Source organism: Prinia subflava, chromosome 24, assembly GCF_021018805.1.
Source record: "Prinia subflava isolate CZ2003 ecotype Zambia chromosome 24, Cam_Psub_1.2, whole genome shotgun sequence".
Taxonomy (NCBI): Eukaryota; Metazoa; Chordata; class Aves; order Passeriformes; family Cisticolidae; genus Prinia; species Prinia subflava.
This window is the reverse complement of record NC_086270.1, coordinates 6,757,893-6,782,138: the sequence shown is the minus strand read 5'-3', so window position 1 is coordinate 6,782,138 and position 24,246 is coordinate 6,757,893. Positions and strand designations below refer to the sequence as shown.

Here is a 24,246-nt window from a genome sequence, read left to right as displayed (position 1 = left end):
GAACACCACAAATCTACAAATCTCTGTTTAATCTCTCCTCGGCTCTTGCAGCCGAAAAGGAATGGTTGTAAGTAGGGAAACAGGGTTTGTGTCAGGAAAGGTGTGCCAGATTTCATATTCGGAGGTAGAAAGAGGAAAAATTTAAAAATCTTAATCCTGCTTTTACTGGGGCTTGATTTCCTCACGTGGAAAGTGACCAAGCAAGCAGCAGTGGCAACCCCGCAGCTGCCGGAGCCGCAGGAATCCACTCGTGTTTCCTGGAACTTGGGGATTTTTTGTTGCACCGTTTTGGGCTCAGTTCCAGCCTGTTACTCAGCGCGGCCCGCCCCTTCCAGAGGAGATTTAAAGAGAAGCTGATGTACAACTCGCTCCAAAGAGACGGGGAAATCCGGAGGAGTGGAGGATCACTGGATGCTGCCCTTCCCAGTACCCGGGATGCCTGGCAGTTTGGGGACGGTGACCCGGACCCTGTTCCTGCTCCTCCTCACCCCCGGCTGGGTATGTACGGCCCTGCAGCAGCTCTGCCGGGACACTGCAGCTTCTTGCTTCGATGCATGCGAGGGCTTCGGGCTGAGAGACTCCTCACAGCTGCCCCCCGCTACCGAGGTTCCGAGGGAAGCTGGGCTGGGAGCAGAATGAAGCAAACGTGCTGGGTAACTAAACCGTGCTGGGGGCTGCCCCATGTACCGTGTGTCATTCACGGGGCCCAGAGCTCCTGGCCCGTGTGAATGGATTTTGTTTTCTCCCACTGCTGGAAGCCAGAAATCGCCCTGGTCTAGGAGTGAGAGAAGAAAGCAGAGAGAGGGCAAGTCAGTGAGTTTATGTCATTGCAAAGAATAACAGTCTTGTATCCCAATTCAGCACCATCCCTCCCCAGCTGTCACTGAATCCACCCATGTGCTCCCATAAGCAGTGATTCCTAGGGGAAAATTAGGCTGCAGCCTCTCCAGAGCAGGATTTGTGCCTGTTTTCCTGTTAATATAAGTTCTTGAGAGAGCAGCTTACTCCTCTTAGGACATTTGTGTGCTGTTCTTGTGCTAGCAGTATCAGGAACGTCACTGCCATAATTAAATTGCCGTAAGTGCTTTTTGGCTTGGTGAAATTGAGTTCACAGAGCCCCTTGCTTGTTGTGGTGAGAGAGGCAATCAGCTCCTGGTTGGTGAAGTCTGTTGGATTGCTCCTGGCAGTATTTAGTGTGTGTCAGTCCGTCTCCTGCCAAGAACATGAACTGGGCTGCGCTCTAAGGGAAACTGCTGCCATTTGGGGTGGGCGTCTTGATTCTTGCTCTGGCTCAGCTTTGGCAGCATCATATAAACAATATATGGCTCATATAAACAATAACAAGCAATCTCAACAGTGTGACCCTTGGTTACCACTCTGAGACTGCTGATTTTCCCTAAACCTGCCAAATGCCTTGGAAACGGGACTTTTGCCTTTCTTTGAGCATTAGGTTGGATTCAGTAACCTTTTAAGTCTTTTCCAACCTTAATGATTCTGTGATGCTTTGTGGATTGAGGGAGGAGGTGAGAGGTGTTACTCCTTCATCTGTCTCCTGTGTTGTTCAGAGGTGGGTGTAGCTCCAGGGTTCCTGGAAGTTATGTTTAGGCTCATCCTGGGCAGGTCTCTGTATCGCTGTGCTCTGTCTGTGCAGGGGGTCATGGTTCTTGTCTCCCCAAAGGAGCTGTTGTACAATGTGCTGCAGCAGCCTAGAAAGGCGCCTTGAGAGCTTGACACAGAGAGAGAGCAGGGGTTATCCACAGTCATTCAGAGTTTGAAGAATGAATAGCTGTGTTTTGGTTGCTTAGTCTTGGAGCACTAAAAGAACCAGCTGGATGTTTATTGTATCACCTCTACTTTGCAGCATTAACCCCTGGCTCCCAAAGCTCTTTGCAAACACCCAGCTCAGCTCAAAACTCACCTTTTCCTTCCTTCTGAGTGCAGTCATGAGCCCAAACACATTTTAAAACATCCTCTTTGATTTGGCTCCCTGGCTGGTTCCCTGCACTCTTGTGGACATTGGTCAGGAATGAGAAATCCAGGCAGTGCCACGGAGCTGCTGCAGTGATAGGAGCTCATGTGCAGCACTCATGCCCTCCTGAGGGTGCAAGAGAAGAGGCTTTATGTAAATATGAAGCAGGAAGAACATTCTCAGCTTTTCTTACCTGCAAATAACTGGGTTTGGTCCTGGCAGTTAGGAGGGAGCTTGTTCTGACTTGTCAGCTGAGCAGATGGTTCTGGGGAGTCAGAGGTGGAGAACACAATGCAGCAGAGCAGGGGAATCCCCTGCTCTGAGTGTTGGCAATTCTGGGGTGGCTTGGCCATCACTTAGGGAGTCCCACAGCTTCACACAGTGTTGGTGATGGATGCAAGAGCTGTCAGCAAAGCCAGGAGCAGGGAGAGCCAACATTCCAGGCTTTAGAACTTTCTTAAACCCATGGCTTTGATCTCTGACACTGGTTCTGTTCTGCTGCTCTCAAGTTCACAGAAATGCTCTGCAAACCTCAACAGATGCCAGATCAAGGTTCTAGCGAACTTGGAAGTCAGGAGCCTGCCCAGTGAAGGTAGAAGTGAGTTTTGGAGCAACCCTTTCTGCAGAGGGAAGAAAATGAAATTCTTTGTTCTTTTAGTTGAATCCCTCTGGACGCAAGTCAGTGGCAGGTTATGTGGAAGTGTTGGCCTTTGTGTTAACTTTGGGTCTGCAACAAAGCCCTGAATTCCAATCCTGGCAGTTCTTGGGAACAGTTTGTAGAGTTCTTTGGGGCAGTTTTAGGGAAGTTCTTTGGGCAGAAGTACCAGAAGCAGCCCTTGGAAAGAATGCAGGGTGAAAAGTGCTTCATTCAAAACCAATATAATCCACCATTCAGCCTCTCGGAAAGAAAATTCAGTAATGGAGGGCTCAAGGAAGTCGGTTCAACTATTCCTAACTTGAGGGCCTCCCTGGCCAAGTAGTTTTTCAGTGCTCTGGCTGTTGGGTGTGTGGGAACCAGACCCCATTCCAGCTCATTCCCTCCTCTACCAGGCCTAGGAGAGCAATGAGAATTATAAATAGCTCAGGCTGACTTTGCTCAGCAATAAAACCATCAAACAGGAGCCCCAACACCTCCTGGGCAATGGAGGGAGACACATCTGAGCTGACTGGTGGGAGCATCTGGGAGTATTTAGAGGGTCCTGAAAATCATGACGGATTGGGCTTTTGAGCTGATGGCTGGGGAAGCTGAGGTACAGCATAGGTGGGTGCAGGGTCACCCAGCTGGTCTGTGATATAAGAGAGATCTCCTGCTGAAAAGCAGCTGTGATACAATGAGGAAGTGAAGCTGCTGTGAACAGAAGGTAAAACCAGGTGGGCTGGTTTATGTGAGTGAGTTATTAAGGAAATAACTAGTGCCAGCAATTATTAATGAGGGTGGGAAAGAAAACACAGAATTGTAGAATCATGGAATGATTTATGTTGGAAAGGATCTTGGAGACCATCCAGTCCTATCCCCCTGTCGTGGGCAGGGACACCCTGCACTAGACCAGGTTGCTCCAAGCCCCATCCAGCCTGGTCTTGGACACTTCCAGGGATAAGACAATTCAGTTGGGTTTAAAGCTGTTGCATTCACTTATGCCAAAAGAGCTTGTTTTGGTTTGGATTTCAGCAGGAGAGCTATTTTGGAAATGTTTCTTTCTATAGCCTGTGGCTGACACTACATTGGAAAATGCTTGTTACCATTATTTTTTCTTAAGTGCATGAATTATATCTTAATACAAATCCCATGTTAGGAATGCTTTGTCTCTTGTGTGATCTCACGTACGCCCCCCCCCCCCCCGCCCCGCCCAACTCATCTGAGACTGAATAACACATTCCTTGGCAGCTCCAGCAGCTGCCTAAATTGAAAAAACTAGGAGAGATTTCTATATTTTTAGTTCTTTTAATGCACTTCAGCAGTTGGGAGTTGATTCCCGGGACAAGTCAGGTTCTGGTGAGTGGCTCCAGGACAGTCCGCTGGGAACAGCTGGGCTGCAGGCTGGAGAGGCTTGTTCCTAAAATACTTCATGCTAGGAGTTATCCAGGAGAATTATGCTGACTTCTGCTGAGCAGGGAGACTCTGGGAAGCTCATCCCTTGGGACCACCTGAGGGAATGGCTGGAGCTGTTTCAGGAGTGGTTTAGATGGATATTAAGAAAAGGTTCTTCCCCCAGAGGGCACTGCCCAGGTTCCCCAGGGAATGGGCACGGCCCCGAGGCTGCCACAGCTCCAGGAGGACACCGCTCCCCAGCACAGGGTGGGATTGTTGGGGTGTCTGGGCAGGGCCAGGGACTCCATGATCCTTGTGGACCCCTCCCAGCTTGGGATATTCCATGACTTTGAGGGAATGTTTAGCCCAATCCCAGTCCCACAAGCGCTGTGTTGGTGACAGCTGTACAAAGAAGTCAGCACCTTCTGACCCCACATGAGCTAAAGTCAAAACAGCTGGAAAAATTTTCCCACTGTGATTGGTGACAGATGAAATATCCAAGGAAGCTATTTCACAAGTGAGGGCTGAATGGGATCTGACAAGTGCCAACAGAGCCATAAGAAGATACATTTTTTGACCTGCTCCAGGTGTGTGTCCCCCTCCCTGCTGCCCTCAAGGCTATTACCAGCTTGGCTGCTGCTCTCCTGGGGTGACAGCAGAGCTGTGAGGGATCTGCCCCATTGTGTGCTTCCCTCTCGACCCTGCTCTTAGCCATGCAGGATCTCAGAGTGTTTTGGTGGCATCATCCATGTGCCAGGGTTGTGTCAGCCCTGGGTGGGAGCTGAGCCATGTCCAGAATAGTGAAGTGGTGCATGGAGTGGGGCAAGGGGGAATTTGGATGGGCAGGATCTGAACAGAAAACCAGGCTTGAGCTGGTATTGATGTTTCTGAGGAGGTTTCAGTGGATCTCTAGAGACCACATGTTCTGCACTGTTCACAGTCGGGGTGTTACATCTTGCCCAAATCTGGGCACAGCCAGAGCTGAGCTGGTGTTCCTGCCCTGAGCTGATGTCAGACAGGGATGACACACGCTCAGTGACTGGGATGCTGGACACATCCAGAGCAGGTAATCCTGCTTCAGCTGTAGCCTGGTCTGTTTAGTGTCTGAACTGCCATGAAGCCAAGAGTGGGTTTCAAGGGCTGTCCAATGAAATGTGGCCAAAGGGGGGCATCTGTGCACTCACAAGGTCTCAAGGAAGGTTGGCTATGCTGTATTTCTTGGAAAATGGAAAGGAGAGGGCACATGGAATAAGGATGAAAGTGTCAGATGCAGGTGTCAAAATGGAACTCAGGAGCTTCTGGGTTGTATGAGAAATGACTGCTCACTTTAAAATTTTCAAAGGTTTATTAAACCTTAACAAATACAACAAAGGACTGAATAAGGAAAAGGGACAGACACTGGGAGCGCAATTGCCACAAGCTCATCTAGAAAACGGCTGCTCTGCCTTTTATACCCCTGCTGTTGCAGCAGCCAACCCTGACCCCGCCCATAGCCTGCCAGTCAACTCTTCTTCGCTGTTCATTGGTGGAGGCTGTTTTCTTGCAGCCTGATTGGAGGTCAGGTGTTGTCCTGCCACGCCCCCGAGCAACCGGGCCTTCCTATGTCCAGGGCAGCAGTACAGAGGAGGGGAAAGGGTATCATGGGGACAACAGAGGACACGTAAACAACGAACGACAGTAACATTACCATGCAGCAATAAAACTTTTCTTAACATACACACAACAGTCATCCCTTAATTGTGAGAACCAATCATCGCATTACCATCTATAACAGTTGGTTTTCAGCATCCCCACTGTCCCGCTGCCTGGCTTTAGGCAAGTCCTGTTGCTGTGCACATGGCTTTTCCAGCTTCCACTGGGTCTGACGCTGGTGCAGAGGCTTTGATGTTTGTCTTGTGTAAAAGCTGGAATTTCTTGCTGTTAATGATTACTACTTTATTGCTTCCAGGGAGGGTGAGCTGTGCAGGGGACTCTGAGCTACCACTTGTCCTGTTTGTTTTGGCTCCGCTTCCAAGAGGCATCTTTTTTCTTTTTTCCCCTTGAGCTCCAAATGAAATAGGGATGAGGAAAACATGCATCCTATGAGTCCTTGTGAGCTGCACACACCCCTCTGCAGCAAGGCTGTCCCCCCTCTCTCTGGGGTGTCTATGCTCGCAGCAGAGCCGTGTTGTTCCTCTCCCTGCCTAGCTGCCTTGTGGAACACTCATTCTCTCCATGGCTTTTTGCCTTCCAGGTAGAACCACAGGCCTGCACATTCCCATGCCAGTGTCCCTCCAAGCCTCTGCAGTGCCCTGCGGGTACCAGCCACGTGTGGGATGCCTGTGGCTGCTGCAAGGTGTGTGCTCGGCAGCTGGGTGAGCTCTGCTCCTTGCACAGGCCCTGTGACCATCACAAGGGACTCTACTGCAACTTCTCCAAAATACACAGAGGCAATGGCATCTGCTTAGGTGAGAGCTGCAGGTTCTGTCTGTCTTGTGGTTTTTCTGTGGTGCTTCCCAGAACACCTGTCAGAATTTCCTTGGAGCTTCATCCAGTGTCATGCTGGGAGATCAGTGCCTCTTGGTCTTTGTTTAAAAAAAGACTTCTCTGCCCCATCTCTGACAGGTGTGACCTTTTTTCTTAAATTCAGGCTTTTCAAGATAGGAAGACCTGAGAGCTGACAGTTTGATATAAGTACTTAGGGAAATGTTTGGCCATAGCACTGGATGTCTCTGGAAATGATCCAGCACCAATCTGAGACAGAATCAGAGAATTATGGAATGGTTTAGCTTGGAAAGGATCTTAAAGCTCCTCTTGAGCCATGCCCTGCCATGGGCAGGGACACCTTCCACTATCCCAGGTTGCCCCAAGCCTCATCCAGCCTGGTCTTGGACATTTCCAGTAATGGGTTAGCCACAGCTTCTGTGGGTAACCTGTGCCAGGGCCTCACCAGCCTCACACAGAAGAATTTATTCTCAATATCTTATTTATCCCTGCCTTCTGTCCTTCCAGGCCCTTGTCTAAATGAGTCTAACTTAATGGTGTTTGCTCCTTCAAAAAGATTTTACGAGTTGTTTCATTTTCATTCCCCAGTTTTGGGGGTTTTTGGAAGCCATTTGAGCTCCTGGTACTTTCTGCAGGCATCGAGACACGTGAGAGCTAAGGATTGAAGCTTAATAAGGCAAACACAGGTGTTATGACATGCAGCAGGTGTGAGCTGCATGCTGCCTCATTCCAAATGGCAATAAGGTGTCTTTTTGTGGAGGAAAGGTAGCCAAGTCACAGGGACAATTTCCTCAGGAGTGCAGGAGTCTCCACTTCAAAGTCTCTCCATGAAACCTTGAAATTCTTCTAATAATGGTGCTTTGTATTCACTACAACATCCAGGTTTGATCCAAACGTTTTGGAGTAAGAGTCCTAGATCCTGCTGTGGAGGAAATCAGACTTGCAGACACAACTCTCCCTCCTAATTTTAAATGAGAAATTAAAGTTTTCAAGCAAAAACTCCAGTGAACACAGGCTACAATATATCTCTAAAATGGGCTGAGGATTTGGGCTGTACTTTGGTGATGTCCACATGGATCTCTGGAAGATGGGGGATTTTGGAGGCAGTGAAGGGACCTGGAGAAGTGAATCAGAGGAAAGATCAAGGTTTTGACTCAAATTTTTCCAAATAAGCAGATGTGCTGGAAGAGAAAGGAGCTGAAGTGCTCAGGTATCATGGGAAAAGTGTCTCAGTTGAGATCGTCTGAAGGCTGTATGGGGAGAGATGGGAAGAGAACCACCAGAGGGAAACTTATTTAATATCTGTATAATATTTTCACATTCCACATATTTCAGAGAAATCCTTTCCTTCCTGCGGAAACCTCGGAAGGTAGAGCGGGTCCTCTAGTAACTCTAAAGTCCGACAGGTGGTAGGGGGTGCAGGGAGCTGGTAGAGCTTTATGGAACAGCTCTTTCAGTGGTGCTATATCCCCTTGAAATAAAAGGACAAGGAGCCCTGCTCCTCTTTGTTGCCTTTATTAGGAGTTCAGCTCTGTGTGGCCCCGCAGGGTCGCGCACACCGCCGCTGCTCCCTTCGGCCCTGTGCAGGAGGAGGGGGCAGCTTTGATACCCAGCAGAGCTGGGGCTGCCTCCTCACGGGCAGGCCTGGGAACACCAACTTTGGGCTCCTTGTCTGGGGGTGTCCTGCAGATGGAGAACTGTTGAGCTCACGGCGACACGGTGGAGTTGCTTTGGTTGGTGGTTTTATCTTCTCCACCCTACGCCAGTCTGAGGGTGCTATTTCCAGTCTTGGATTTTGCACTGGCTCGTTGTCTCAAGGGTTCTTTATCAGTACCCAGTGTCCCAGTGTCCCTTCATTTGCATATTGTGCACCATTTTGGGGAGCAGCAGAGGCAATACCCAACAGATAAAGGAACAGGTAAGGGACTGTTGGGTAGGGTAATTAACAACATGGGTGATTAACAGAGTCTATGCATTCATCTTGGTGATCAACATTGGACATGGTAACATTTAACAATTAACAGAATATGGTAACAATTGATTAATTTATAAACTTGTTCATAACACCGTGAGGAAAAGGGCAAAAGTCTCCTTGGCTGGACTTGGTATTTGGGGGCAGGTGGTGCCAGGCCAAGCTGGGGAATAAAGAACTGGATCACTTCACAGGTGCTGTCTTTTCAGAGCCTTAATTGGGTCAGGTCAGTGGGAAAGGAAGGTCATGGAGGGTAATGAAGGGCACAACAGAGCGATTGAGTTTGGAAAACACAATCAACCCCAATAGCAGGCTGCTATTCCTTGGGAGGGGAGGGAGGAGAGGGAACGGCATGATCTGCTCAGCAGGATGGGAGTGTGCTCAGCCTGAAAAACAGGGAGAGAGTGTTTAAAAATAAGTATGAATGGTTGTGTAGTGGGAGGGTGGAGGGATGGCTTCCACTTTGATGGAAAAAGTGAGGATTTTGAAATGTCTAAGTTGGAGCACAGAAGTATTTTTATCCCAATGACATTGAAAAGAATTGCAAGATGAGATGCAGGTCTGGATAGGAACAGTCCAGAAGGATTTGTGTCCCCTCGAGGGATGGGGATGGGATGGAAAGAGATTCTTACTCCTTGTTTGAGTCAAACACTTTCTGTCTGAAACAGTGTCCTCCTGGGTGAGCAGGACTTAGGGGAAAACAGATCAGGTTTCCTGGGAAGCCTCCACAAGTAGCCAAAAATTCTTCCTTTTGGTAACTTCCCCATAGAGGTTTGCATGGATTTTTTAGATTTTTTTTTTCTTTTTTTTTAAGGTTCAGGATTGCAGAAAGCAGCAGCTGCTGAAAACTGTCCAAAATCAGGATTTCTGTCCTGTGAACAACTCTGAGATTTCAACATTTAATTTCAGGCTGAGAGAAAAAAAAATACTATATATATATATATATATATATATAAAAAAGGTTTTTTAAGAAACCTCAGAGCTTTCCATGATTTATTTAGAATACTCATTTGGCTGTGTCAAAAAATTCCCTTTCCATTCAATGAAAATATTTCATCTTGATCTTCATAGTGTCAAAATAATTAGAGCAAAATGCTTCCCTCTATGGGTACCATTGCATGGGTATTTTGGTTGAGCATAAAGGAAATCTTTCATATCAAATAGTTTAGTTGGTTCTTCTGGAAAACAATTTTAATCTGGTACAAGACTTCTGCTGGAAAACTTCCACTGGGAAAGTTCTGGCTAATGCAGTTGTAAGAACTTGAGAGTTTTGTTGTGCTTGCAGAGTAAAGGTTGCTGCATTGTGTCAGATATTGTTGAGTTTCCTTTTTTTTTTGCCCATTTAAGTTCTATAGGGAAGGAGGGATACACTGGTAGGAGGTCTGGAGATGAGAGATCCAGAAATCAGAAGGGAGAGGACTGGACAAAATTGGTGTTGGAAGGAGGAAGAGATTTGTGCATCACAGAGGGGCCAAAAAGGTCATCTGCCCAAAGTGTTGTTTTCCTTTGTAGGTACAATTTGCATGGGGGAACCAGCTGTTCTTAGAAGAGTGTTGCCTTTTGGTAACCCAGGAGTATTGAGGAGGAAAGCCATGCTCACGTGCCATATCAGGAATGTGTCTTGCACAGCACCACTGACTGGTCACTCCAAGATGGTTGGGAAGAACTCTGACAGAGAAACAGGCTCTTTACAGGCACCAAAGACAAAATCATACTTAGTAGTTTGTCCAAGTGGAGAAGAAATTTTTCTAGAGAATTTTGAGAGGAGCAGCACTTCTGAAAAATCAGTGTCAGGAACAACCTTTGCCAGGGAGGCAAATATGGAATATCCAGCACTAGGATGGCAGAGCAGGGGAGGATGGGCTCTGTCCCTCCTCAGGAGCTCTGTGTCCCCAAGGCAAGGCCTCAGCCTTCTGCTTACTCCTCCTTCTCCTCCTCTTCCTCCCCCAGCTCATGAGGGTGCAACATGTGACCTGCTGGGCAAGATCTACCTCAATGGGGAGAGCTTCCAGCCCACATGCAAGCTGCAGTGCATCTGCATGGACGGGGCCATCGGCTGCATCCCGCTCTGCTCCGACGACCTGCGCCTGCCGTCCCCGGAGTGCCTCAACCCCCGGAGGGTGAAGTTCCACAACAAGTGCTGCGAGGAGTGGGTGTGTGAGGATGGCAGCGAGGAGAACCGCTTTGGAACAGCTATGGCAGGTCAGTGGAGCATGTGGGATAGGCCGGGAGCTGTTTGCTGGGGAAGAGGGAGGGATTTAGGGCATTGACTGGTTTGGGGCTGGTGGTGGCTTTGGCATCATCATGGTGGGGATGGGTACCAATGTGGATCCATGTGGACATCATAAAAACATCACCAAAGCCCAAATCCTCAGCCCATTTTAGAGATATATTCTAGTCTGTGTTCACTGAAGTTTTTGTTGTGAAAACTTTAATTTCTCATTTAAAATCAGGAGGGACAGTTGTGTCTGCAAGTCTGATTTCCTCCACAGCAGGATCTGGGACTCTTACCCCAAAATGTTTGGCTCAAACCTGGATGTTGTAGTGAATACAAAGCACCATTATTAGAAGGATTTCAAGTGTTGAGTTCCAGAGCTAAATACAAGGTCCAGCCCACCCAGCTGCTCTATCATTCCCCTTCCCAGCTGGACAAGGGGAGAAAATAAATCAAAACTGCCTTGAAGGTTGAGATAAGGCAGTTTACTTAAGCAAAAATTAAAGTTTGCATCTGCATAAGCAAAGAATAAAATAAATAGAGTTATTCTTTACTTCCCATCATCCAGTGGTATCCAGGCACTTCCTGGGAAGCAGGGCTTCATCACATGGAGCAGTTGCACCAGAAAGCAAACACTAAATAGTGAATTCTCCCCTCTCCCTCTTTCTCCTCCTTTCCTTAGCTTTTATGTCTGAGCTGACATCATATGGTCTGGAATAGCCTTTGCTGAATTTGGGTCAGCTGTCTTGGTTGTGTCTACACCCAGGATCTTGCCCACTCCGAGCCCCTTGATCAGGGGAGAATGTTGGAGAGACATCACTGATGCTGTGCCAGCTCTGCCCAGCAGTAGCCAAAAACACTGGTGTGTTACCAACACATTTCCAGCTCCCAGTGCAGAGCACAGCACTGGAATGGCTGCTCTGGGAACATCAATTCCAGCAATACAAAGTGAAACCTCAGTGGTGCTATGGGAAGTCTCCTGTGTCCTGAAGTGTCACAGCAGACCTGGCTGGAGCCCCTGCTCACTTGCATCCCCTTCCTGCTGAGAAGCCAAGCATCTCATGGGCCACACCTTTGCTGCTGTTCCTGGAGTGTTAAACTGAGTTGGGAGCAGCCATGGAGCTGCCATTCTTTGTCCAAAGCCCTGAGCCTTGCCTTGTGTCTCTTCCTCATGGCTCAGTTTTCAGGGAGGATCCAGCTCAGGAGCCAGAGCTGAACAACCTGCAGGAGAACTGCCTGGTGCAGACCACAGAGTGGAGCACGTGCTCGCAGAGCTGTGGAATGGGCATCTCTGCCCGCGTGACCAACGACAACCCTCAGTGCCGCCTGGAGAAGGAGACCCGCCTCTGCATGGTCCGGCCCTGTGACTTCTCCATGGAGAAAACCAAGGTATGGTGCTGCAGGAGTGGGGACACAACACCCCAAATGCCAGGGCCAGCCTTGGGAATGATCTTGGCTCACAGGGTTTGCTCTGTGCTTCCATTTCCTGTGTGTCCTATTGCCCAGTGATGGAGTCAGAGCACAGGCTTCAGTACATCTTCCTTTTTGTGTCCATGTTAATCCATCTGCTCTCTCCCTAGAAGGGGAAGAAGTGTGTGCGGACCCCAAAGCAGCGCCAGAGCCTCCACTTTGACTTTTCAGGATGTACCAGCACCCGCTCCTACCGGCCCCGGTTCTGCGGCAGCTGCTCGGATGGGCGCTGCTGCACCCCGTTCCTGACGAGAACCATGGATGTGGAGTTCCGCTGCCCTGAGGGGGACTTCTTCCAGAGGAAGATGATGTTCATCAAGATGTGCTCCTGCCACTATGACTGCCCCCGAGACAACGACATCTTCCTGGCCACGTATCACCGTCGGATGTTCGGAGACCATGTCAAGACTGAGCAGCAATAGACCTGTCTTTGCCAGATGTGAGGTGTGCAGGAGGGCTCTGCAGTGCTTTCGTGGCTGTGTCCCAGGACAATGCAGCCTCTTGCCCTTCTGTGAGGGGCTGTGCCTTCTACAGCAGCATCGTTCACACCAGTGGTCCCTGTGGTTTTCCCAATGAGCCGAGGGGGAAGAGCCCCAGCTGCCCCAGCCCCCAGACCCTCAACACACTGGTGCCAAGGTCAGTGAAGGAACCAGAAACAGGCCTGAACTGCAAACTTGATCTGTATTCCCACTGGAAAGGAGTGGGAATTCTCTCCAGAAAGGAGAGTGGATCAAAGTCATGTGGCTCCCACTGTCTCCAGCCCAGAGCACAAGTCCTGATTCAGACCCTGAGAGTTCTTCCAGCATGAACTGGGGGTGGATCAGGCTGCCAGACCAAGATGAGTCTCCTGCAGGTACTGCTATGGGCAGCTTTTAGTGCCTTGATGAGCATTTCATAGCACTGTGGAATGGTGCGGGTTGAAAGGCACTTTAAAGCTCATCTCATTTCAACCCCTTGCCATGGGCAGGGACACCTTCCACTGCCCCAGGCTGCTCCAAGCCCCCTCCACCCTGGCCTTGGGCACTGCCAGGGATCCAGCGGCAGCCAGAGCTGCTCTGGGCAACCTATGCCAGGGCCTCCCCATCCTCACAGGGAGGAATTTCTTCCTAATCTTGTAAGAAATGTCTCTGGGGTGGGAGAGAGACTGGACCCCACAAGCTGACACATGCACAGTGAGGCTGCAGGTGTTTGCTCTGGATGTTTGTAAGTAGGAGGAACACTGTTCAGCTCCAGTATCCCTGGAGAGTTCAAGGTACTAGCAAGAGAAATTCTCATATTTGTAAATGGAGCAGATCCCATCTGGAGTCACTGGGGCAGAGCCGTGGGGAGCTGTTGGCACTGGCATCTGCAGTGGTGGGATTCTCTCCTGGCCACAGACCTGCCAGAGTCTCCCATTAAGGACCCCATTGCCAGCCCATAGCTCCAGGAAAGGCCACCAACAGCCAGTGCCAGTGGCTTAACCTCACCATATCTTCCTACCCCAAATTAGAGCCTGATATCAAAGGACAGTCCCAGCTGTCGCCAGCTGCTGCCCTGAACTTCCAGACTGCTGACATACCAGTTCAGAGCCCATGTCCCATTCCAGCCTCGGTTCTTTCTCTCAGCCTGCAGCAGCTTGTGAGCCTTCACCCTCCTGTAATCATTTGAACTGTAAATAATTTATCTGTCATTTCTGTTTTTAAGGCCTTTGTACAGTCCCAGGATCCCACTGGCACAGCCCTGCTCAGGCCGTTTCAGGAGCTTCTCTCCTGCCATTCATACGGTCGCTGAGCCTCAAACCATGCTGAGGCTGCACTTTACTCAACGCTAATAAATATCTCTTTATTTTTTTTTATCTCTGAACTCCTCCCTTTGTGTGAGGATCCTGCCTGGTTCCCCCTCTGACCTTTCCCCAGTGCCGGCACCCTCTGGAGAGTTGATGGCTGGGTGCTGGAGGGGAGAGGGTGACACGGGGTTCTTTTCCCGTTCCCAAATAGCAGCAGGATTGATGTTAGTGTTTCACAGGCACCCCTGCAGCCCACAAAACACAGCTCCTCCCTCCGTGGCTTGGAGGGAGGACAAGCAGAGCCCCCCCTTCCCCTTGCTGAAGGACCCAGAAGTCCTTAATACCAGATTAAAAATAACCCTGGGAGCAGATGTGAGCAGAAGTCGGTGATAACAGGGCCAGAACGCGAGGGGCTTTGCAGTGGCTTAACAGCTTACGGATTCATCCCCCTCTCATCACATTAGCAGGCACCCCCCTCCCCCACTCCTAGGCAGGGCCTAGAGCTTCTTCCAGCCCCCAAACCTTCCTGCTCACCGGGGAAGGCTTAGGGAGGGCAGGCCGGTGAGGAGGAACAAAACTCTGTCACGCTTGAGCTGCGTGGTGTTGAGGTTCAGGGCTCGGGGCAGGGCCCGGCCCGTGTTCCTCTGGCGGCTGCAAAGGCCCTGGGAGAGGCAGCGGGGGACACAGTGACGGTCCTCGCCGGTGTCCCCAGGGCGGTGACCATTAGATGGCAGCAGGAGCCTCTCCATGGGGACACGCCATGCCCAGGGCAGGATGCGGGGCGCCTGTGATGCTGGGGGGACTCAGCCGCTGAGCGTGACCCCGGGTAGCACCCGCCTACTCCAGCCCGGTGCCGGCACCCAGTGCCACCACAGGGCCGCCACCGCCACGCCAGCGGAGACGGCAGCGAGGCCCTTGGTGCTAGGGCCCAATTCCGTCCTGCCGCCACCTCCATGCCCGTCCTCGCGGGAGTCGTATTCTCCCTTATCTCCGCAGCCGCCGCCTGCGCGGCACCGATAAGCCGGGCGTGGCCCCAGGGATGGGGGCGGGTTTGGGGGCACTTCAGTGACCCTGCCGCCCTTACCGGCTCCGGCCACGCAGCAGCCTCCGGACAGGATCACCCCCGGCTTCTCCAGCCCCCAGCAAGGACGGGGTTTTCCCTAAGAAAAGATAATGAAAATAAGCAAAAAAAAAAAAAAATCAACAAAAGACCTGATTCTGCCGGTTCTGGGAGGGCTTTGGGGCTCTGCCGGGGCGCGGGGGAAACCCGTGGAGGCACCTTGTCCTTATTTGGGCCTATGACGTCACGGCAGCGCAGGGCGGAATCTCCTGGCTCCACCCCACGCCTGTCACTTGCGGCCCCCGCCCACTGCAGCGGCGCGCGCGCTGGCCCCGCCCCCTCCGCGCTCTGACGGGCGGGGGCGGCAGCCAGTGGGCGCGGCCAAGGGGCGGGGCTCGTGTGGTGACGTCAAAGGAGGCGTGGTTTACGGTGCAGGTGGAGGCGGAGCGGAGTGGAGCGGAGCGGTGCGGCGGTCCCGGTGAGCGGGGGGAGGCCAGGGGTCACGGAGGGACGTGGGGGTTCCTCGGGTGTCAGGCAGGTATGGGGTGAGAGAGGTTTGGGCGGAGGGTGACGGTTGTAGGGGTCAGGCAGGTTATGCGGTGCGGGGGTGCTGTGGGGGTCCTGGGGTGCTTTGGGGGTATAGGGGTCAGGCAGGTTCTGGAGGGATTTGGGCTCCCGAGAGGGACCGGTGGTGTTAGTTTGGTCATGGACTGTGGGGTTATAGGAAGAATTGTGGTGCTGTGGGGGCACATGGGGGCTCAGTCTGGTTATGGGGTGGGGGGGTTGCCGGGGGATATGGGGTGCTGTGAAGGAGGGGTGGGGTCAGGCTGGGTGTGGAGTGACCTAGGGCTGCGGGAACCGGAGGCACCCGTAGAGGTCAAGCTGGATGCGAGGTGTTTTAGGGTGCTCAAGGGTTTGGGGGGGGTGGGGATGTCAGTGTAGCTGTAGGGGTCCCACACCTAGGTGACTGAGGTGTGGAGCAGGGGGTTGTGGAGAAATGGGGGGATGTTCAAGGGTTGGGGGAGACTGGGGGAGCACCTACAGTGCTGTCAGGAAGCCTATAGGGCAGAAGGGAAGTGAGGTGCTCTGGAGTGGGGGGATCCCCAGTAGGGTCAGGCTGGGTGTGCGGGGAATGGGGTGCTCCGGGGCTGTCCTAGACACTCTGAGTGGGGCTGCGGGGGAAGATGTGGGGTGGAGGACCACCCCCAGGGGATTCATGCTTAGGAGGTGGATGGGGCCCTGCCTCCAGGGGAGTGCCGACCCTGGGACTCGGATGTTTCCCCCCGTACAGTTGTTTCCACTGGTGCAGTGGAGGGGAAAAGGCAGGTGCAGCCTCGGGGAGTGGGATTCCCTCTGCACCTCACAGTCACGGCAGCAGCACTGATGTCCCTTCCTGAGAGGTGGCAGCTCCCTCTTTGGAATTGGAGTCCAGTTCTGGCTCCCGGAGCATTCGGTGTTGCTGGGACTGTGCCCCAGACGCAGCAGTTCAGCCCGTGTCTTGGGGACGGCCGCGATCTCTCCCCGAGATCCCGCCTGCGCCCTCCGGGACGGTTCCCAAAGCCGGCGGCATGGCCGAGCTGCGGGGAGGCAGGGGCCGCTCCTGCCGGCGATCTCTGTCCCGGCACCGGTCGGGGCCGCGCTGAAACCTCCCTTCCACGTCCCCCACGCCCGTGGGCGGGTCGATGTCTTCACGTCCCCTCCTCGACGGGGACACTTTGCGCTGATGTTTGCAACCACGAGCGTGTGCGGCGTGCTCGGCGGTTCCTGCAGTCTCTTCCTGTCCTGAATTTCGCCTCCCTGCAGTCGTGGTGGGACGAGAGGCTGGTGAACCTGCTCTTTAGTCCCTGCCGGTGGCTGGTGCTGGTGGCATCTGTCTTCCCCGCTCCTTGGCGGGGTCCGAGCGGCTGGTGGATGGCAGGGGACAGCGGGGAACAGTGACTATCTTTAGGGCTGTGTTGCAATGCAGGGGTGTGCCTTGGCTCGGTGCTGCCGGCAGCTGCCTCCTCGCCCGAGCACTGACTTATGGCCGAGGCTCCCGCATGGGGAAAACCAACACTTGCTCTGCAGTTTGTGTGAGTGGCTGTGGTGGGGCTGTGAGGCTGAGCCAGGGGTCGGACAGTACAGGGGCTGAGTCAGTCACACGTGCCCTGAATGAGGTGCAGCTGAGCCAGAGCAAAAGGCCAGCCTGGGAAAGGCTGGTGGTGCAGGGAATCTCTGTTACCTCGTGGGAGAGAAGTTGCCCTGAGGCACAGGAACAAGTTGGGTTTTTGCAAGGTGCATCCCAGAACGTTCCTGTCCCTGTTGCTCCTTTCCTGAGGCTTCGTGGAAGCACAGATGCGGCTGTAGGAAAGAGGCAGAGTCAGATCTCTTTTGCATCCTCTTTCTGCCAGACTAACCCAGTTAGTCCATGGGAGTAACTTGCACCTGAGTTGGGGTGACATGGATCCCAGGTTCCATGTTTGGCTTAATCCTTCCTCTGAGCCATTGCCCTGCTCATGGCCACTGTGCCTGTGGTGGTGCAGCTGTACCATGTTTGTCTCTGAGAGGAGGCAGCTGAAACTTGTGGAAAAATTTGCAAGCCCCCAGGAGTACAGTTCCTTTCCCACTTCCGGGGCCTGTGTAGACGTGGGTCTCCTCCAGCTCATGGTGCTGGCAGTCCCTCAGTTTCTCAGACAAAGTGGGGCACATGCTGCTTCTGCCTGTGGTGATGATAACAGCAAGTTAAGCAGCAAAAAGTTGATCTGTGCATCAGACTACTTCTCACGATGGTGCTCAACATTCTGTGGATGTGAGGCACTCCTGTCCCTTCACTTTGCTTTTTTTTTGCACTTAGGAGAAACTTCAGCCCTTTCGAGAGGGCCTGAAACCTGCTGAGGAGAAAGTGCCTTCTCATCTGCAGCGGTACTGCTGGATGAGGCTCCCTCTTCCTGACGCACAGCCTGGCAGCTGCTGGAATTGCCTGCAGCCGCATCACTCTGCACCGTGCGTCCCCCGGGCTGGCACGGGCCTTTTGGAGCCAATGGCACAGAGGGGATCTCTCAGAGAAAAGGCAAAACATCAGCTGTTTTCCGAGGAGGGCACTTTGAAGTTGTCTCACTGATTTAATATACAGCAAGGTTTTTCTGAGCTCCCTCCCCAGCTGTTCCCTGGAGTGCAAGGCAGGCTGCAGATGGTCCCTGTCCCAGAGGGCAGGAATTGTCCTGTCTCTGCTCAGCAGTGTTTCACCTTTGTCTTCACAGCTGCCAGGAAGAGGCTCAAGGCTGTGGTGGCTGGAAGTTTAGGGTCATAGTTGGCTCTTGGTCACAATGGATGCTGTGGTTGGATGTGTGATTTGAGAAGGGGGCAGACTTGCCCATCATTAGCATGGAGGTGTCTCTCAGTTAGCTGCCCAAGAAGGAGGGAGATGTCTTGGTTGTCCTTTTTATGAGTTTTGTTTCCTGCAGTGATTTCTGTGAGCTCTGAGTTGGGATTCACCAAGAGGGGCTGCAGTTGGTTGTCTCTGTTTAGCCTGGGACCAGCACCTGGGGGATGATCAGTCTCACAGTGGTTATCCCAATGAGGCTGTGATGATTCAGGTCCCTCATACCATGACATTGGGACTTTGTCATGCCATCCCCTTCTGATCTGGTGGGAACAGCCAGGGTGGGCTGGCTGGGGCTCTGGGGTCTGACCGAAGCAGCCACCATGGCTACCCACATCTCCCCACTAGAGGCTGCTGATGACCAGAGAAATCATTTTCTGTCCCTGCTCAGAGAAAGCTACAGGGTGTGGAATTTGCAGGGCTGAGCTTTTCCTGCTGATTCACCTTGGAGACAGCACTGCGCTTCCCTTGGCAGTGGCCGGGTTCAGGGGGCACATCTGCTCCCCTGCCAGGCCCACAATCGATCTCCTTACTTCATTAAGTCTTAATTAGGTAAATGCACTGGGACCAGGTGCGAGGCCATTGCCAGGGGACATGGATCATGCGTGGAGCCGGGTACCAGGGATGCCATAGTGGCTACCATCCTGCCTGCCTCATGGGTTTTTCCAGCTGGGTGCTGAATGTGGAATGAGTTCAGGCTCTCATATTGTTTTCCCAGAGGACGTGTGCACAGCGATAAGCACTTCAGCCCTCTGGCAGGCCCCAACTGGCAGAAAAGCCAAGGATTAGTTAAACCATGGAAGGGATCCTTCACCTCTGGGCACAGCTGTGGTAAGCCACCCTGTAGGCACAAAGGATACTCTTCATCCACGCCACCAAACACCTGGGCAGGTTGGGCTGGAAAACCGGGACCCTGGGAAGATGATTAATCACAAAAAAGTGAGGTGGAAAATGAAAAGCAGTGGCCGCTGCACTGGAAATGCCTGGGAAGGAGTTTGTGGTGTTGTACAAGGCCTGCTGCCCTTGCTGGGTGCAGGCAGTGATGGGTGGGCAGTGTGGTGCCAGCTGGCTCTGGCACAGGGCATGGCTTCCCTGACAATGGCAGGGCAGTGCTTTACATAATCTGGGGCTTGCCAAATAAGCTTGAAGGTCTGGAAAATCCTCCTGCTACTGTTCATGCTCAAAGTTTGCTAAATTTCCTGGTTTGATCTGCGGGGCTGGATTTTGTTTTGGGACCGCAATGGGGGAAAATGCACTTTACACGGAGGGAAGAAAAGGGTGTTTGTGGCATTTAATCCATGCTCTGTAGACGAAGCTATTTTTGTGGTACACAAGAGGTTCTGAGCAGCTGCTCGCAGCTTTGTAGGGCTGCAGGACTCTGTCTATCCAATTAGTATGGTTTGTGTCTAGTCCCCTCCTGATGCCCCCTGAGAAAAGTCTGGACTACCAGATGAGGACGGGGCGCTGTGGGCAGGGCTCATACAACCACCATCTGGGCTCCCAGCCTGGAGTCTGTCGGGATGCAAATGCTGTGTCGGAACAGCTTTTTGCTGTCTCAACCCCCTCAAGTGGACCCTGAGGCTCTGAGAAGGCTCAAAAACTGCTGCTCATTGGCAGATTTTAGGAGAGAAAGGTTGATGGGAACTTGGGGTGTTGTGTTGTGCTGTGCTGTGTCAACCCTGGTGGTGACTTCCTGGTGATCTGGGGCAGCTGGGAATCCCTCTGGGAGGATGCTGAGGCTGTGGGAGCCACCCCAGGCCTATCCTGGCCTGTGTAAGGCTGCGGGCTTGACCTGGACATGTTTCCTGGCCCCTGAGAAGTGTTTTGGGGCATGGGGCTTGCCCTTGCTCCTCCATTTGCTCACCTCAAAGCCCTTTGCCAACACAAATAAAGCCCCTGTGTGCTATTCAATTAAATGAACAAATGCTGTTAAAATGTTCTTCGCTCATTTGTGAATAGATGACTGAGAAACCTGACTTTTCCTCCCATTCCTGGAAAAGGCAGGTTTTGTAACAAGGAATGAGGTGAAGTTCTTGCTGGTCTGCTTAATGTGAGGCAAGCTTTTGAGCCCTGGAAAGCAGAGAGGAGGAGGAACCCCAGCCTGAAGATATGAATACATCCTCCTTTAGAGGCGCCTTCAAGTGCCTTTCATGTAGGTAGTTACATCTGGTCACAGTTGACCAGAACTGGACTTAAGGAGGGTCTGTGAGCTTGGCATGTGCTTGGGAGCCTTCAGAGTTGGCTGCAGTGGCATTACAGCAATCTGGTAGGTGTTGCTAGCAAGGTAGTGCAGGGCAGGTGTGGGAAAGCTCTGAGCTTTAGGGAAAACTTGGTGTTGGCACTGACTTCAGCATTGTTGGGGGGAGTGTGGTGGACTGATGCCTCAAAGCATCACCAGGGTGTTAAGGCAGCTGTGTATCATGCTGTATGTGACCTCCGTGACTTGATCCTTCTGACTGCTGCAGTGGTTTAGGTGCTCACTGGATAGTACCAGCCATCCAAGGGCTGTATTTCTATATCCACTCTCCAAAACCCCTCGGATATGGGGTAAGCTGCTTGTAGGCACTTCAGAACTTGTGGGGAGCTGTTTGTCTCTGCTGAGGGTATGTATTGGACAGGACAGCATGAGTTGCCTCCCTGCCCCCAGGTGAACTCAGATGCTGAGTGTGGGAGTGAGGGAGGGCAGATGTTTGCCCGGCACAGAGCCACGTTGAGGTGTAACGTGACTTTGTGCGTCTGTGTTGATGTGCTGGAGGTGCTGTGTCTGACGTGGAGGTGAACGTATGGCCTGGATTGGCCTCAGCCAATCTGTGGATGCTCAGAGGCTCACAGGCTGGCAGACGGGGTCAGCACTGCTTGAGAATTTCCTCGGGTGCAGAGTGGAGGCTTTTAATAGCAAACGCAGTCATCTGCATCATGGCATGGCCTGAAACTTGGCCCTAAGGATCCACTGGCAGCTGGGCACTGGCTGAGCAAGATATCCACGCCTGCTGTAATTTTTTTTAAGTGTTAAAGTAAAATGGTTTTGAGTAAAAATGAAATAAGATTTAAACCTATTGCTGTTAGGTTTGAGGTGCAGCTCCCCCTTGGGAGGTAGCCTGGGGAAACTCTGACTTTCTTGGGAAGGTTATGTGGCCCCATCCCAGTGTGCCGTGCTGACAGATCCCATGCCTCAGCTGGGTGCCAAGACTTCAGCCTTCTAGGAAAGGCAGCAGGAGCCGGTATGGGTTTTCTTCTGCCATCCTGTGGGTGCCTGGTGCTGTGTGAGCAGCCTCCAGAGTCGCAGATGGCTCACGTTGTGGTTGCAGCACTGCTTGCTCCATCCAAGCTGCCTTAAATTGGGGACGTACAAGTTATCCAAGTGCAGAATTGATCTGTGCTGCTGACCATGGTTGTTTCTCGTGCTGCTGCTTTTTCTTCTGCTGTAGCATGAGGTGAATATGATTTTGGCAGCTGCCTGGCTCCGGCAGTTTGCGTCCTGCTTTCTCTACAAACTGTCTTCATCCTGCTCAGCTTCCTGCCCCCTGTCCTGGTCAGTACAAAGCTGTTATTGGAGCTCAGCAAGCCATGATGATCATATCCAAGTGCTGGACATCAAACTGCCTGGCAGTGCTGGGCTAGATGAAGAAGCTCATTTGCATAGGGTGGTTAACTCTCTGTATGCTTTAATCCCTGTGACCATCTGTGTTCTCTCCCAGGCTGGGGAGATGGGAGCTCTTCAGATTTTCCCAGGAGGTGAACATAGAGAGGACTGCTTATTCTGTGTATGCTGAAAACCGTCCTGGGTCAGAGCAGCACAGCCTCATTAGCTCTGGGAGCAGTTGTTCCTGCATCTTTGTGCAAGGAGGCATTGTCATGTCAACTCTGTCCTGGAGGCATATTCTGGGGAGATGCAGAGAGGAGATGGGGCAAAGACTAAAAATGGAAACCTCTGTGAATATTGTCCAGCATTCAGTCTCAAACATGGAGGGTCTGTGACCAGTTTGGCTGGCACCCTAGAGGGCTGAGGTACCAGGGAAGGCTGTGTTGGTCTGAGGAGAGATAGTACATTAAAGCATCCCAAAAACCCTGCCCAGGTTGTGGCAGCCTCTGGAGTGTATCCCACCAGCAGCCACTTCTGTCTCTGTACTGGTGAAATGCTTGATTTGAGCCTCAAAAGCTGCTTTGGAGACTGGGATGCTCACACACAGCACCAAAATCAGGGTGAGCTCATAGATGAGCTGCACTAGCATCTCCAGACCTGTGCAGGCTGCTGCTGGCAGAGTTTTTTTTTTTTGCAAGCAACACCTGAATTCTTCCTCATTTTGTTTCCTCACATTTGGAGCCTGAGGCTCTGCAGACCATTTAGAGCCCCAGCTGGGATACTGCTTACCACAGGCAGAGGTGACATTGGCTGCGGGCACTTTTGAGAAATGCCTGTCCTGTGGGGCAGCACGGGCTTACTGAGGCTGCTGCTGGCATTCAAACCCTGAGGGAACAATTCCTGCTCTGTAATTAAGCTCTTCTGCTCCTGTTCACCACACTAATGAGCTGTCTTATGGATGTGCTCCTCACAGCTGCTCTTGATCCTCTGTGTGGCTCTGAAGCTGGAGGTGACTTTCCAAGAGAGCCACTTGCAAAGGGCAAGATCTCCATCCCTCCCGTCACATTGGGGTGAGGTACCTTTGGGGTGGGTTGGGAACCTTTGACTGTGAAGGCTTTTCCCTGACTACACCCTAAATGCTGTGAATTCTTCTGCCAAGGTACGCCCTAACTCGTTGGTGAGGAGAGCCCTTCCTGCTGTTCGTGCTGGTAGGGCTGGGCAAGATGGTGTTTTCCCAGCCTTCAGCTGAGGGACTGAGGCTGCCTCTTGAAAGGAGAGCTGCTCTCTACCTGGATCCAGGCTGGATAATAACACTTGAAAAGCAGATGATGCTCCAGCTCCTCTCCTTGTTCAGTAGTTTGGGTTTTCAGTCTTGATGGGGATGAGATGGCATTGGGACTGTTGGCATCGTGGTGTATCCCAAAGGATGGGTATGGGCTTGTGGCTTTCTCTCCACCTGGTTTAGTGGAAGGTGACCCTGCCCATGGCAGTGGGTTGGAATGAGATGAGCTTTAAGGTCTCTTCCAACACAAACCATTCCATAATTTGGGGTGACTGAGTCTGGCATCATGCCAGACTTGTGCCACGAGTGTGTGACTCTGTGCTGGTGTGAGGCAGGTCCCTGTACCCTCAGCAGGGCTGTTGTACAGGCTAAGGATCTGGCTGAATTTCAGGTCTTGGTGTGTGCCCACCGGAGCGCGCAGCCAGCCTTGCCGCAGCTGGGAGCACCGTTGCTCTCTTGAATCTCTTCATTTAGTTAATGATCCTTTTGTTGAGAGGATTAGAGTTTAGAGGCCTCTGGCCGAGGGTTAATTAAATTAAGGCTCTTGGTGCATTGTGGAATTTTTGAAGAAAGACCACTAGAGGGCTCAATTGGAGCCCTGTGGAGCCGGGACCGGTGGCGCTGGGCTGTGTCCAGCCCTCCAGAAGTTTGCACGAGAAGTTATGTAAGTTCTGAGGAGCTGCAAGGGTGCAGAAGTGCACGGGGCCAGCCCGCAGCCTCCACGGAGCCCGCTGCTCCTGCATCCCGGTCGTGCCCGGAGCTCGGCAGAGCCTGGCACATGCCATGGGACTGCCCGGGGAGGCGGCACTCACTGCCCGGGGAGGCGGCACTCCCGAGAGGTTGGCAGGCATGGGGTGCCTGCGTCACTGTTCACTGTATTATCATCGTTAGGTAATGCCGAGCTGATGTTTTTGGGTTTTTTTCCCTTCCCCACTTGGTGTTTACATTTCTCAGAAGTGGCTGACCGTGAACATCCGGTTCCACCTTCACTTCTGGAAGAGTCAGATACTGAAGTTTGCTCTGTTGCCTTGCTCATGTGAGTACAAGTGTGGGCAC

The 24,246-nt window shown here is 52.1% G+C and overlaps 2 protein-coding genes across 2 annotated transcripts in view; both read left to right on the top strand.

Annotated features, from left to right (window-relative positions):
• Positions 1-378: 378 nt before the first annotated feature.
• LOC134561682 (CCN family member 2-like) lies at positions 379-24,226 on the top strand. The gene is made up of 6 exons (XM_063418906.1): positions 379-498; positions 6,232-6,445; positions 10,405-10,656; positions 11,850-12,058; positions 12,250-15,442; positions 24,145-24,226. The coding sequence occupies exons 1-5, from the start codon at positions 412-414 to the stop codon at positions 12,559-12,561; spliced, it is 1,074 nt and encodes a 357-aa protein (XP_063274976.1). The 5' UTR covers positions 379-411; the 3' UTR covers positions 12,562-15,442; positions 24,145-24,226.
• Positions 15,348-24,246, top strand: part of EPB41 (erythrocyte membrane protein band 4.1) — a 95,619-nt gene continuing 86,720 nt past the window's right edge. The window contains exon 1 of the mRNA XM_063418888.1: positions 15,348-15,442. The gene's annotated coding sequence lies outside the window, so the exon portion shown is untranslated. The remainder of the gene's footprint in view (positions 15,443-24,246) is intronic.